The sequence below is a fragment of the Drosophila gunungcola genome, chromosome 3R, assembly GCF_025200985.1.
Source record: "Drosophila gunungcola strain Sukarami chromosome 3R, Dgunungcola_SK_2, whole genome shotgun sequence".
NCBI lineage: Eukaryota > Metazoa > Arthropoda > Insecta > Diptera > Drosophilidae > Drosophila > Drosophila gunungcola.
Window position 1 is genome coordinate 22915872 of NC_069139.1, and position 15085 is coordinate 22930956.

The following is a 15085-nucleotide window of genomic DNA, read 5'->3' on the forward strand; positions in this document are numbered from 1 at the left end:
GGTGTTTGAACAAATACATATTTTATGTAGGTTTACCATCCTAAATAAAATACTGTCTAAATAAATAAATGGAAACCTATAGGCGTTGTTTGTTATTTGTTATGTGGTATCAAATCAACTATTCTGTTAATGGATCAAAAGTCCATTTAGTCTGATGCAATGGTTGCTACTAGTCAAGGAAATTGTCTTTTAAAGTCTTTGTGGATTTGTTAGCCAACTGATTAGATAAAATATTCGCACCAATATTCGCTCTTTACTCTAGCAATATTTTTTGAACCTATGCCAACAGGTTTAACCAATCGTATCAGCTATAATACTGCTTTTTTGATTTAACTGTATTTGGGTATATAGTTTGGACTAATATTTACATCAATATTTTGTAAAATATTATGTTTTTGATAGGCAGCATATCACAAATTATTCGACCTGCTAGAAAATAAGCATTTGTATTTATTTTGTTTTAATTATCTTATCTATCTGCTTAATAGCTATAGGTAGATAAAATCTCTGTAAGGGGTATATTTAAGTCGACATTCTGTTTTTTTTTAATGACTGAATGTTTGCCATATGTTTTCGTAAGCAATTCGGAAACTCTCGCGAACCTGTTTTTTACTGCTCTCTTATAGAGTGTTTGTCGAATTTAGCAGTAATGCTCTTTGGGCATTAGAAAAATATAAAGCTTGTAGAACAAACGCTTGGTATGAGTAGTTTCACTTTGACCATGCAAACCAAGTTCTTAACGTTAAAAAAATGTTGAAATGCCGTATCGGTCTAGTTATACTGCAGTCGCAAAAAGCGGCCCTCTTTTCGGCCAGTCAACAGGTAAACCAATATTGTTTTAACATAAACAATACAATAAAAATTCTATAATAGGAGAAAAAAATTCTGATGGAATAATTAATTGAGTTGTGTGCAGAATCTCATAGTTTGAATATATTGTAGCGATGGCAGACAAATGTGGCTGCAGCTGAGATCAGAGACGATCCGGAATGGCTCCAGGCCAAACCGTTCGAAGACATTCCCCGGGCCAATATGCTATCTTTGTTTGCGAAAATTGCGATGCCCGGTGGGAAGTACAAGAAAATGGAGTTGATTGAAATGTTTGAGGCCATGCGCCAGGACTACGGAGATGTATTCTATATGCCCGGCATGATGGGATGCCCGGCATGATGGGAAGCCCGGCGTTTGTTATGACGCACAATCCCAAAGATTTCGAGGTGGTTTTCCGGAGTGAAGGTGTGTGGCCATACCGACCGGGCAGTGATGCACTGCGCTATCATCGAACCGTCTACAGAAAGGACTTCTTCGATGGAGTTCAAGGTGTCATTCCCTCACAGGGAAAGGCGTGGGGAGACTTTCGGTCCATCGTAAACCCCGTGCTGATGCAGCCCAAAAATGTGAGGGTGTACTTTAAAAAGATGTCGCAGGTTAACCAGGAGTTTGTGGAGCGGTAAAACAACTTTAAAAAATTATATACAAGTTATAAATCAATGTATTTCTTTAGCATTAAAGACTTAAGGGATGCCACCACTCAGGAGGTTCCTGCCGATTTTCTAGGCACCATCAACCGCTGGACCCTCGAGTCCGTATCCGTGGTGGCCTTGGACAAGCAGCTGGGCTTGTTAAAGAATTCCGGGAAGGACAGTGAAGCCACCAAGCTATTCCAGCATCTGGATGACTTCTTTATCCTCGCAGCCGATCTGGAGATGAAGCCCTCTCTCTGGCGATATTTTAAAACACCACAGTTCAAGAAATTGCTTAAAACAATGGATGGACTTCAAAACATAACATTGGCCTATGTGGACGACGCCATCGAGCGTTTGAAGAAGGAGGCTGAGGAGGGTGTGGTACGTCCGGAAAATGAGGAAAGTGTGCTTGAGAAACTGCTGAAAGTTGACAGGAAAGTGGCCACTGTTATGGCCATGGACATGCTTATGGCAGGAGTTGATACTGTAAGTTTTCATTTCACTCAAAGGAAATAATATAAATAGTGTATTTACGTTTATCCAGACTTCGAGCACCTTTACGGCACTTTTGCTGTGCCTGGCCAAGAATCCCGAGAAGTAGCAAAAGTTGCAGGAGGAGGTGATGCAGGTGCTGCCCCACAAGGACTCCGAGTTCACAGAGACCTCGATGAAGAATGTTCCCTATTTGCGAGCCTGCATTAAGGAATCACAGCGTATATACCCACTGACCGTTGGAAATGCCCGCGGTCTGGCCAGGGATTCGGTAGTGAGCGGCTATCAGGTGCCAGCTGGAACCCTTGTTTCCATGATCGCCATAGGTTCCTTCCACAGCGAGGAATACTTCCCCAAAGCCTCAGAGTTCCTGCCAGAACGCTGGCTGCGATACGCCAGCGATTCCTCCGGAAAATGCCCATCCAACGATCTGAAGACCAAGAACCCATTCGTATTCCTGCCCTTCGGATTTGGGCCTCGAATGTGCGTGGGCAAACGCATTGTGGAAATGGAACTGGAGTTGGGCATAGCCAGACTACTGAGAAACTTTAATGTGGAGTTTAATTATTCCACAAAGAATGCTTTCCGTTCCGCCCTTATCAATCTGCCAAACATACCACTGAAGTTTAAGTTCACTGATGTACCCAACTAATATGTTTAATATTGAGGCTTGACTCCTTTTTGTTGTGTAGTGATAAGATAAATGTTTTTTGTGTATATACTTCCATTAAAGTACTTTAAGAAATGTATGTGTTTTTGTTGGATGGAGTAGTTGTTTAATCTCAATAACAATAGGGAATTCTTTGAGAAAATGTACTAGCAGTCTATATATACAAAAAAGGTGTTATAATTTTAAAACAAACACCTGAATAAACTACAGTTTTATAAAATAGTTTTATATTTTGTACTTAGTCAAAGAAAATGTATTTATATCAAATGCTTTTCACACTAATGTGGAATATTCAATAGTCATGGTGACAATATTTTGTTGGCATTGAACCTGACCGATATGAGCGGGAAAGCCGCTTAATTTTTTTGTACTTATTTTAGGTCTGTTGTTTGACGACAACTAAATCATTTAAACATTGACAAGATCGAGGGGGGAGGATGTTGCCCTTTAAAATATGCATAAAAATGAGTGAATTCCATAAATACATTTCAATTAAATAAATATATTTTCTGCTCTCTTGAACCTGTTTAGAAGCCAGTTCGCTATGGGTCGCTATCTCTCTGTTGGTGTGTTGTTATCGTTCAATTGAAGCACTCACAGCGTTAGAATTATAAAGCTAATAGAACGAACACTCGGTTGTCAGTTTTGTTTTGGCGGTGAACGAGAATAGTTCCTAACATCGCGAAAATGCTGAAAGTGCGCAGTGGCCTATCATTAATTCAGTCGCATAAAGCGGTTCTCTCGCTCAGCACTCAAAAAGTAAATAAATATAATAAATATAAGCAATTAATCTGAGAACTGTTATGCGCTTTATCAAGTGGTGTTTTCTTTTCCACGTTTAAGTGTACATGCAAGCAAACAAAGCACTAGAAATGTTTTTTATATGTATGTATATATTCCGTAATTGTTTTAGCGCTGGCAAACTAATGCGGCAACGGCTGAGGCTAGAGAAGATGCAGAATGGCTGGAGGCCAAGCCATTTGATCAGATCCCCCGCACCAATATGATATCACTGATGATGAAAATGTCGATGCCCGGTGGTAAATACAAGAACATGGAACTGATGGACATGTTTGAAGCCATGCGACAGGACTACGGTGACATATTTCTTATGCCCGCCTTTATGGGTAACCCGCCATTTCTGAACACCCACAATCCCAAGGACTTCGAGACGGTCTTTCGAAACGAGGGAGTGTGGCCCCATCGGCCCGGTAATGACACACTGCTCTATCATCGCGAGGAGTACAGGAAGGAGTTCTACCAGGGCGTCATGGGCATCATTCCCACGCAGGGCAAAGCCTGGAGCGACTTTCGAACCGTCGTCAATCCCGTTCTCATGCAGCCAAAGAATGTGAGACTGTACTACAAGAAGATGTCGCAGGTCAATCAGGAGTTTGTGCAACGGTAAAAGGCTCTAGAAAATGATAATAATTTATATTTTAAAATCAATTTACTTTAACAGTATCAAAGAAATACGGAACCCCAGTACTCTAGAAGCGCCCGAAGATTTTATAGACACCATAAACCGCTGGACCCTCGAATCCGTATCCGTGGTGGCCCTGGACAAGCAGCTGGGCTTGCTCAAGGACTCAAATAAGGAGGAAGAGGCACTCAGGCTGTTTCACTACCTGGACGAGTTCTTTATAGTATCAGCGGACCTCGAGATGAAGCCATCGCCCTGGCGCTATATTAAAACCCCTAAATTAAAGCGATTGCTGAAGGCTCTGGATGGCATTCAGGAAGTCACTTTGGCCTACGTGGACGAGGCTATAGTTCGCTTGGATAAGGAAGAAAAGGCGGGAGTGGTAAGACCAGAGAGTGAACAAAGTGTCCTCGAGAAACTATTGAAAGTTAACAGGAAAGTGGCCACTGTTATGGCCATGGACATGCTTATGGCAGGAGTTGACACTGTAAGTAATCATTATAATCAAAGAAAATAATATTAATAGTATGCTCATTTTCATCCAGACTTCGAGCACCTTTACAGCGCTCATGCTGTGCCTGGCCAAGAATCCCGAGAAGCAGCAAAGGTTGCGGGAGGAGGTGATGCAGGTGCTGCCCCACAAGGACTCCGAGTTCACCGAGGCCTCGATGAAGAATGTCCCCTATCTGCGAGCCTGCATTAAGGAATCACAGCGCGTCCATCCACTGATCGTTGGAAACGCTAGGGTTCTTTCTAGAGACGCTGTTCTCAGTGGATACCAAGTGCCAGCTGGAACTCATGTGTCCATCGTTCCTTTGAATGCCCTCACTAAAGATGAGTACTTCCCACAAGCTTCAGAGTTCCTGCCGGAGCGTTGGCTGCGAAGCCCCAAGGATTCGGGATTAAAGTGCCCGGCCAGCGGTCTGAAGTCCACGAATCCATTCGTGTTCCTGCCCTTCGGTTTTGGACCCCGCATGTGCGTTGGCAAACGCATTGTCGAAATGGAACTTGAACTGGGTATTGCTCGAATCATTCGAAACTTTAATGTGGAGTTTAACTATCCCACGGAAAATGCTTTCCGATCTGCCCTGATCAACCTACCAAACATTCCGCTCAAGTTTAAATTTACCGATTTACCAAACTAATCTATTTTTACTTGCATTTAATCAAAGGTAAAAGCTATGTTATTGCATGCTAAATTGTTGTGATAACTTTGGGCCATTCTATGTTGTGGTCCCTTAGATATCCCTTAGATATATTATAACATTATTTTTTAAAATGTAATTTAAAATTTATCAAAAAATGTATATATATTATTTGTATGGTTTTAACGAAACCCCTACCCAATCCATCAAGGAATAAAAAAACATCGTTTGTCTATACATTTAAAGCTATTTCATTTCCAGTTTAATACACACTCAAATATATATATATTTATGTATCTTTTGTAGTTGTATAATTATACGGGTACTAGACATTAGTACACTCAATACGGTATATGGTACATTCGTGGTAAACATTTTACAACAGTGTTACAGTTAAACAGCTCATGGATTCCGGTAAGAAAAAGGGCAGGTGCAGTGACCATAACTGCATTGCGTACAATTGGATTTGGGTGTTTTTGTTATACCAATTTCAACAATTAAATAGTTATCTAGCTTAAAGGGCAAAATGCTTGTAGAGAGTAAATATTCAATGGAAATTCCTTGGTTTCTCTTCTATTTTTAAGGTATACATCGAGATATATATATTTCTGTTATTATAGCTTGTTCGATTTTGTTGTTAATTTTTTTCGTATGGTTTGGTCCAAATTGGATATTGAAACTTTAACAAATTGGTTCACTTGATTTTATTCCGATCTAGGATATCATTGTATTTATAATGTTTACGAAAAGTTTTTATATAGATGACTTGAAAAGAAGTTGAGTTTTTGATTAGTTTCCTTTACACATGCACTTAGTTTGAGATTAATGAATTGAATTGGAAATTCTACTTAGAAGTTGATTTGGATGTCTGTTTATGAAATCAACAAGAATTCAGTCCTAAAATATGGATATGAGTAGGTCTTCCCTGGAGTTACATTTATGGTTTGAAATCCTATCGGATATTTAAGTTGTTAATTTATGGTTGGCATGCTTAAGTATCATTAAGTAAGCTTTAAGAAAAAAAAAACAATATATGCCAATAAGGCAAATACTATTGGCTCCTCGCGTCCCAAAGATTCCCATCTTGCTTGCACACTTGGCTAGTTATACATATTTTATTGTACGCAACTCATGTTGGCAAACTGAATTTTTATGTTTATACTTTAATGCACAATCGATACGCGGGGGGAAGGCGAAAGAAGTACGCATGAGGGAGTCCTGTTATGTGGGTGCACGTTGTTAAAACCATAAAAACCGAGCAACAAGAAAGTGAAAACGAAAGCGACAGGAGAATGGAGAATGGAGCCAGGCTTAAATCCTAAGCCACATGTGCGATTGTTTCCCCTGTTCGTATCTGTTCCCAGGCCAGTGTTTGCGGTGCGTGCGAGCGTAATAAAATTTAATTTGATGCAGGCACAAACAAAAGAGCCCCAACCAACCAACCGTCGCAGAAAAAAAAATGTGAATTTTTTTCCCGGTTCACAAACGAACGAAAACAAAACAGCAGGCCACCGAAACACACTGCATAGTTCTGGGCTGCGAAATAAAACCACAAATGCGGGCGGGACGGAAGTGGTTACAACTCCATGAAAGGAGGATACAAAAACCCCTCACCCCCTCACCACAGGCTTAGGGCCGAGAGGCGTGGCAACGACATAACATGCAATAAAAATGTGCAAAAGGGCGGGAATCCGTAAAGGACCCCGAAGGTACGGATACGAAACCCCATGCCTATCTCAGCCTGGCCAAGAAATAACTCAGAGTGTGTGTGTGTGTGTGAGTGTGAGTGTGAGTGTGTGGGATGTTAATTAGGTTTTGTTACACCGCTTTGAAACACAATTTGAGGTGCTTTAAGCTGACCTTTGCTCGGTGGCACTTGACCTGCTTCGGATAGACAGGCGCCAAGGCTTGAGCCGCCATAAATTTGCACCGACAAGGACATTAGGCGGGCCAAGCTTTTCCTTTTTTTCGACCCAACGTGCATACGTATATAAACGTATATATGCAAAACAGCAAATCAATTGTCGCGTCGCCTGACACTGACAACAACAGTTGTCCAGGGACGCTTCGTCCGGCAAATTGCGATTGCATGCAGCTTTTTCGTTATTGCGATTCTCGGATTTTAAACACGTTTGTTTGGGGATTTAATTTTGGACAGCGGGCGATCGATGCTTCATTAAATATATAAGCATCATAAGCTCTGGCACAAACATAAATCAAAATCGCTTATTGATGTCTACGCAACACGCTGCGTATACTCGATGACATAAACGTGCCGGCAAACAACAGAAGACAAAGGAACCACGGGGGATGGCGAATACATACAAGTGACATCATTTCCCAGGACAACATTATACGAAATACATTAACTAATATGAAAACAACAACAAGAAACAAAAATGTCTAATGGTGGCAATGGAGCGAAGTCATCTCAATTATGAGGCGCGACCATAAATAGACAAACCGAATTGTGGCGGGAACTCAAGCGACAAGGAATATGAAAATGTCTGCCATCCACATTCACATCCACTATTAACTATGGACTATAACCTGCTCAATATTTGCGGGCAAAGCTTGGCGTGCCCGGGTTCAGAACGCGGCAATAATGCGAGGTGGTCACGCAATACGGATCCCCATCCAGATCTCCTCCGTCATCGTCATCCTCGTCGCCGGTGGCCAGTTGGTGGTGGTGTTGGTGCGGCAGATGCTGCTGCGTCTGTGGCCGGCGGCGCATTGATAACGGTCATTGGCGCTGTTGCGCGCTGCTGATAAACTCGCCGTGCTTTTGCACCTGGAAAGACAGGTAAAGAAAGGACATGAATAATATATACGAGTATATCCTACACTTTATTCAAGTGTGAATTGGTTTGCTACTCCGCACACTGAATAATTAAACAGGAGATTAGATTTCTAGTGACTATGAACGGATTTTCGATTAAAGCTCTCGCTTGCCACATACCACTTATGTTTTCTGGAGAGTAAATTAAAATAAACCAATTTTAGCACACTTTTGGATACATGCGTAGTTCAGATGCACGGAATATTTGCGCAAAACTTTTTAAGATAGCTAAGACTTATTATGAATATATGAAAATATAAAACGAAAATATTTTACATTTATTCTGGAGTTTTTTAAAGAGTTATGTGTCTAGTCACGCAAACAAATTGAAGAACTTAACCCAGGATAAGCCGTTTTCGCTGTGATTGTATTGTTTAAACAGTTTCTAGTACAAAGTTTGACTCAGATATTGAGGATTAAACTTAAATTTGATTTAAAACAAGAACATTTTTAGTACTGTGCACAACAATGAATAATTCAACAAACATTATCAAACACAAAATCTAAACTTCTTTTAGACAACTTAAAGTGTTTCAATAGAAGCAAATTTCAATAAAAAAGGTGTTTAAGTTTTCTTAAGTTTGGCCCAAAAGCGCAAACTCATTATGGCCACCCATTCACTTACCACATCGGCCACGATGGGCTCCTCGATCTCGAGTCCCTGTAGCGTCTGTTCGCGACTCAAATGCAGCTCGTAGGAATCTGTGGGCGTGACGAACACCACGCGATGTTTGCGTGTCTGCAGCACATTGGCAATGACCAGCTGGATGATGATGACGCGGAAGAAATTATAAATCGGATTTAAGGGCTACCAGGGAAACTCACCTTGTGCTTGTATTTGTTGAGGCTGTCACGTGCCTTCACAATCAATAGGCTCTCGTCCGTTTCCAGCTTAAAGGACACCACAAAGGCGTGCGGCACCCACAGGCTGGCGAGGGGGGCCAGCATTTTTGGCACCAGCTGCAGCGAAATCGTCGGCGCCCCATCTCCCGATTGCATTTTGTGGGTGGGCTGCAAAATTCGTTGACAGCGGTTAGTGTTTTTAATGGAATGATGGGCCCACGTTGCGTATACGCGATGTGATGGGATTGGTACGTCGGTCGGTTGGCTGGTTCGTTGCCCACAAAAGCCACCGCCACCAACATCCTCTCGAATGGAGAGGACCCACACACAATGCAAAACAGACACAGACACTCGCACGCACACTCGGGTAGCAAAGTGTCCTTGCAAAATAAACAGACAGACGGCAAAATGAAAGGCCAGGGCTGCCATTCAGCTTTCGCTTTTTTTTCTGTACTTTTTTGCCGTCACGTGGCATATGAATTACAACTAATTGAAAGCATAACTCAGCCGTAATGAGCTAACGTCAACGCCTGGCTGCACATCCTGGGCAAGGCTCTTTTTAAAGCCATGATAAAAAATATTGCTCATACGCCGTGCGGGCCAACAGCAACTTGTTGAGTGCCCCTGTCCATTCTCATTAACTGGGCAACGCCGTAAGCTGCTCTAAGCTGCTGACCAGTCTCATTTATCCGGCACACAAAAGCGGGCACAGCCGGACAATGCGGTCGGACAGTCGGACAGTCGGACACACAAACGGACAAAGGGACAAACGGACAAACTGGCAGACGGACACGCCTAAGTAGCCGGGACATTGGACGAGGAGAAATGAAAAATTTAGCTCAAGGCATTAAGTCGACAACGAAAAGCGAAAGCAACGGAAAGTCGAAGGAGGGGAACTTAAAGCTTTTTTGGGGGGAAAAAGTTAGTGGCTCTTGCGAGCTGGGAAATGCTAGCAGCTGTTGACATTGAATTTGCTTTTCCTGCTTTCCCGCCTTTCCTCCCTAGAATCCGACTGCAGTGTGCCTGTGCGTTGATGCGTGCTCTTGTAAAATCTTTTGATTTGATTTGCGGATTTCGGCACGTCGCCCTTTGTCCTGCTCATGTTTTCGTTTTGCCTCCACTTAGTTTACTCTTTTAATTTTCTGTTTGTTTTTACTTGTTACGATTACAATTTACTTTCGGTTCATGCCCAACATCCCTCCTGGCCCCGATTTAATTCAAATTGTATGGCAAGAAGTTGCCTTCTCCTCGGCCTGTGCATAAATTCGTAAAAGACTTTTAGGCCTTGTTTTCTGGAGGCGTGTGCGTCGTGATGATGCTATTGTGAAATTGAATTTTTAGTATCATCTCGCTATATACTATATACCACTCATTTCTAGGCAGCGACAAACTTTGGCAAGTGGTGCGGCAAACGTGTCTGGGATGTGGTTTGACTTGTTGAAATTCAGTACGGGACCCGACCTTGGCTTTAGGGCTAACGAGATGGCGGCCAGATCCTTGGGAATGAGTTTTCAATTTTCCCAGAAACTCTGTTAATAGCTAATGGGGGAAAATAGATTTTAGTTGCCTACTTTTGAGCAGTCATTGTCCTTGAACCACTCGAAGAGCTACTTGAACGTGGTTTATTTTCAATGCATCGAGCTTGAATGCTTCTATTTATACATTGCTAAGAGGTTATTATGCAAATTCGAATCGATTGCAGGTAAATCGTTTTGCCCTCGGGAGAGTCTTCGAGCAGCACTCAAAGATGATGCCAAGTATGCGCATAAATTTGACTACACACGTGCATAAACATCAACAGGCCATTTTCGCCATTTTCGGCATATTCTACTTTTGCCCAAGGCAACGAGCCGTGAGAGTATCTGACAATTTAATCAAAAGAACGGACGATTTGTGGCTAACAGACACGTTTAGAGCATACACAGACAAAGTGTGCGAATGTCTTAAGCGAGAAAGCGAACGGGAAGTGCACGAGCTGAACGGAAACAAGGCGTAGGAATTGCCTCGGCGATGCTCGGAATCGGAATCGGAATCGGAATCAGAATCAGGCTCAGTGGGTTGGCGGTGGCAAGAGAAAAATTTACAGATAGGGTCAAAACAGCAGCAAAATCTAAAAAGTATAGTTTTGCGATTTTTAAACAGTTTTTGCGATTCGTTGAAAAGTAAAAATCATAATTAGAAACCTGTGATATTTATTTTGATTCTGTGTTATAACACAAAATCGAAGAGAATCAAGGATGTCTTTTAAATTGTAGACAATAATTTAATTATGCAAAATTAAGTTTCATATTTTTGTTCTAAAAAACATTTACTTTTAAAGTTAACTTTTAACAAATTGTGTTTAACAATAATATATATATACTTGCAATCTTTTAATTTTTAAACCATTTTTCACTTGCCATACAACATTTAAGCTAAACTTAAAAAGGATGAAATAATAAAAAGCCAGTTCCCAGAGGAACTTCAGTACTACAACTGTGACCTCCACTGTTTATTCCCATAAAATACATGTGTGATGGTATGTAAATGCAAACGGGCAGGTAAATAAAGAATGGCGACAGGCGGAGCCATTCACGCCCCACCAATGGACATTTGATGCACTTGAAAGCCTTTTGCTGCTGCGCCAACAAGTCAGCTGACATACTGAGATGGGGAATGGGGAATGGGGGATAGGTTCCTCACAAGTAAACACGCCCACCCATCCACTTGATATAAAGCTGGATGAAAGCGAAAGGTTAAAGGAGACTAGAAAAAACTACAGGGTAGAGCAGAAACACGCTAACAAGCAAAATTATGCAAATCAAATTATAGGATGACAATGTTAAGGCTGCAGGCGGACAAGGCCACAAGGCCAGCGTGAGTGACAGTGACAGCCTGTGATAAGGCTCCTGGTGGCCAGCAGAAGGAGCTGGAGGAGCAGGAAAAGGCAGGAAGAGCAGCGGCAACCATAGTTGACTTAGCCCAGTCGAACGTCAATAATGTGGAGAGGAAATGTGTCACAGGCAGACCGGAGACTACCACAGCGACTGGGAATCGGAAGGAGCACCAGGCACAAGGGCATCGCAACTAGAGATGCACGACAAGAAAATGGCAATACAAATGGCCACAAATTGCAGGGAGTTTAATCAAGCATTTTGTTGTTTTAAAAAAAATATTTTATTGGCTTTTTGAAAGCAAATTTGTATCATTAAATGCCATTATGCTTTATGATTTTGTTGCTTTTAAGGTGACTCTTATTTTCATCTCAAGTGCTAGGCATAATCTCCATCTTTTCCCGCAGTGCAGCTTTGTAAATCGATAAAAACCAATTTCCACTCACTCATTCCGCACTCGCCCAGTGACGAGAGCAATCAATTACTAGATTTCCCACATGGCCGCCCACCTCCTTCAGCACGACGGAATCTCATCTTACCATCATGTCCTCGGGTATGTAGAAATCGGATACGGCCGCCGCTAGGTAGAGCACGGCCCGTTCCTCGAAGGCGGCCAGGCACTCGCAGGCGGCCCGCAGCAGCCACATGTAGTCCACCACGCTGGTGAAGTTCACGTACAGGATCATCTGCGTTTCGCGGGCGATCTTGTACTTGGCCAGCACCGGCGCAAACACGTCCACCGAGTCCGGCTTGATGGCTATCGTCGAGCTCTGGCTGTTGTCCGCGATGTCCAGCATGTCGAAGAACTGCTGGCCGGTGAAGTGGCGCGTGAAGGGTTCCAGCGACTTGTGGCGGTGCATGAAGATCACGGCGTAGTCGTGATCCAGGAAGTATTCCGCCGAAGCGGAGCCACGAGTGCCAGCGCTGAAGTTGTCCACAAAACGCACCGTATTGTGCTCCAGCGGGACTGTTGTGCCACCGGACTGAAATTTGAGAAAAAAATTATTGTATTACTAGAGATTTAAATTATTTTTGGCTATGATTATGGGTAAGACAATTTATAAAATCAGCTTTAAAAATTTCATATAATTTCCTTTTTAAGAAATTTTTTTTGAGTTAAAGTTAATTACAAGCAGTTTAATATTGGTCCACCAAATACCTCGCACAGTATCAATATTTTGCAAAACAATTTCCTTTATAAGCATGTTTATATTATGCTTATTTATATTATCCTAATATTAGTTGCTTTATTAATAGCTTTATAAATGTCATATCGTAATAAATTTATTTAATAGCAAATACTATTCGACTCAGTCATGTGAATTTTAATCGGTTAGAAAAAGGATAAATATGTATCCTTCGGCACCAATATTTCACCTAAGGTAGTAAATCAATATCCGAGATGTATCTGCACATTGACCATAAATCTTAGGAATATATATCAGCATGCCTTATTGGTTATTATTCACATAAACCATCCAAGGATTAGATTGCAGCTGAGAATAAACACTCGTTGATTTTGTTCATTAACAGACAATATATTTAAAATAAACGAAAGCTAGTTTCAGCCAGAATAGGCACATTTGCAAAATCTCTGCAACCTATTTGCAAAATTAAATTTCACTTACTCAAACTTAATGTCTAAACTTAATTTTGTTTTACTGTGAAATTTAGCTTATGACTTTTACTTCATAATTTCGTTTAACTTTTAAATGATAACTTTGCGGGTTTGGGCAATTTCTATACTCGCCTTTAAATTATTGGACCAGTGTTTGATTTATTTGGTTCTACTTATATGTAGAAGACAAACATTTAAACTATTCTTTATTGTGAAATAAAATGCAAATTGGGAAAATAAAACAAAATATGTAAATTTCCTTTAAAATCACATTTAAGGCGTATACAAAATATATGCTTTAAACATTAGCATTTTCGAAACAAAGTTGTCTTCATTTACATACTTCCTTTATCATGCCACTTCCTAACGAGTCTCAGAACATTCATTGTTTTTCTTGCTTAAAAAATAGTTTAGAATTATTCTAATTTTTTGCCCCCCCTCCCGTCTGTGTTTAACCTTAAAGACTTCCATTCTAGCTGATTTAAATTTATGCACACACACACTTTGTGCTTTGTTTTTTTTTTTGCCATTAAAGCTTTCACCGTTTTTGGGGTCAGCTTAATGCCAGTTCGCCGGACTGTTAATTTACTGAGTACCGTCTTTAGTGAGGTGGTTGGACCCTAATCCTAATCCGTGACCAGGATTAACCCAGCCTGCTTACCGTGACTAGGACGATGCGGTTCTGGAGTTTGTTGTGGCGCTCGCAGAACTCCTTGAGCAGCGAGCGATTGTCCTCGAAATCCGCGGGCGGCAAGTGCGTGTTGTAGAAGTCCTCCCAGTGCGTCATGTTGGCTTATCCTTTTTGGTTTATTCCTGCTAGTTGGCCGCCAAACGGAAGCTTGAAAATAACGGAAAATAGTTTTTCCGCCGGAAACTATTCTCTGCTAATAAATAAACACAGACTGTGCGCGGGAGCAAGCGAAATAAATTAACACACTGCACTATTTTGGCGTACTATTTTTTAATTGATTGATTTGCTTTGCACTTTGGAAAAGGGGGGCGTCGCGGGGCAGGAGCGGGGGCGCTGCTTATCAATGGAACTGTAGAGAGGAGCGCGCGGAAAGAGCGGACTGAGCGGAAATGGAGCGCTCTGAACGGAGAGCGAACGAAAATGCTGGCGCAGCTGTGAAAATGCGATGCGATGTGCACGGCAGCGAGTTTCGCGGGATTCTGAACCGAATATGCGACGGACAATTGGACGGCGGAGAAGGACGAACCGGAATGCGGACAGGCGCACTCTAATTCGTATCTTTGTTCGCACGAAAACGGGGCGCAAGGTTCAAAGTGCAGGCCAAAAAACGCGATGGCCAGAGAACAGCTGATGGCAGTGTTGGGTAGCGCGCTAAGGAGAGCTCACGCGAACTGGTTCCGTCGAATGCAGCAAACTTGTTGCTTGTCAAGATTACAGTAACTATATAATAGTCTGCATTCACATTCTAAGCTTAAAACTCGACTTTAAGTTTCTTAAGATAATACTTTCTTTTTTGTTCTCTGTCAGCTAGCATGTGATTCGGGCATATACAAACCTTAATGAACTAGTTGACATCTTAATGGTTCTAATGAACTAAATAAGGCAAAGTTGGCTGCGCTTCGTATACATTGTGAGTGTTGTTAAGTACTCAAAAGCGCGCACAATTTGAATTCAAATTTTGTGGAAAAAATGCCTAAGTTGCAAACTAACGACTTTTTACACACTTTAATGTGGTGAGTTAAGGC

General features: G+C 41.7%; 3 protein-coding genes across 3 annotated transcripts; 2 read left to right on the forward strand and 1 right to left on the reverse strand.

The window, feature by feature from the left end:
* The first annotated feature begins 694 nt into the window (after nt 1–694).
* Nucleotides 695–2724, forward strand: LOC128266497 (probable cytochrome P450 12a5, mitochondrial). Its single transcript, XM_053003067.1, is given in 5 exon segments — nt 695–822; nt 943–1140; nt 1143–1450; nt 1505–1952; nt 2011–2724. Coding segments are annotated over 5 exon segments (1626 nt in total). The 5' UTR covers nt 695–750; the 3' UTR covers nt 2611–2724.
* Nucleotides 2725–3253: 529 nt separating this feature from the next.
* LOC128256164 (probable cytochrome P450 12a4, mitochondrial) lies at nt 3254–5301 on the forward strand. The gene is made up of 4 exons (XM_052986302.1): nt 3254–3387; nt 3542–4032; nt 4091–4538; nt 4597–5301. The coding sequence occupies exons 1-4, from the start codon at nt 3316–3318 to the stop codon at nt 5194–5196; spliced, it is 1611 nt and encodes a 536-aa protein (XP_052842262.1). The 5' UTR covers nt 3254–3315; the 3' UTR covers nt 5197–5301.
* Nucleotides 5302–7331: 2030 nt separating this feature from the next.
* Nucleotides 7332–14696, reverse strand: LOC128256173 (phosphopantothenate--cysteine ligase). The gene is made up of 5 exons (XM_052986314.1): nt 14031–14696; nt 12291–12734; nt 8861–9046; nt 8661–8798; nt 7332–7987 (listed from the first exon to the last, which is right to left on the reverse strand). Exons 1-5 carry the CDS (start codon nt 14154–14156, stop codon nt 7940–7942), a joined length of 942 nt encoding a protein of 313 aa, XP_052842274.1. The 5' UTR covers nt 14157–14696; the 3' UTR covers nt 7332–7939.
* Nucleotides 14697–15085: the final 389 nt, after the last annotated feature.

What these genes read in the sequence shown, in the direction of transcription:
- LOC128256173 (XM_052986314.1), bottom strand. Translation starts at nt 14,156, where the DNA reads ATGACGCACTGGGAGGACTTCTACAACACGCACTTGCCGCCCGCGGAT. An exon ending in ACATACCCGAGGACATGATG is followed by an intron (nt 9,047 to 12,290) that starts GTAAGATGAGAT and finishes CGAATTTTGCAG; the next exon opens with CCCACCCACAAAATGCAATC. An exon ending in AGCCCATCGTGGCCGATGTG is followed by an intron (nt 7,988 to 8,660) that starts GTAAGTGAATGG and finishes CTGTCTTTCCAG; the next exon opens with GTGCAAAAGCACGGCGAGTT.
- LOC128256164 (XM_052986302.1), top strand. Translation starts at nt 3,316, where the DNA reads ATGCTGAAAGTGCGCAGTGGCCTATCATTAATTCAGTCGCATAAAGCG. An exon ending in TCTCGCTCAGCACTCAAAAA is followed by an intron (nt 3,388 to 3,541) that starts GTAAATAAATAT and finishes TAATTGTTTTAG; the next exon opens with CGCTGGCAAACTAATGCGGC. An exon ending in AATCAGGAGTTTGTGCAACG is followed by an intron (nt 4,033 to 4,090) that starts GTAAAAGGCTCT and finishes TTACTTTAACAG; the next exon opens with TATCAAAGAAATACGGAACC.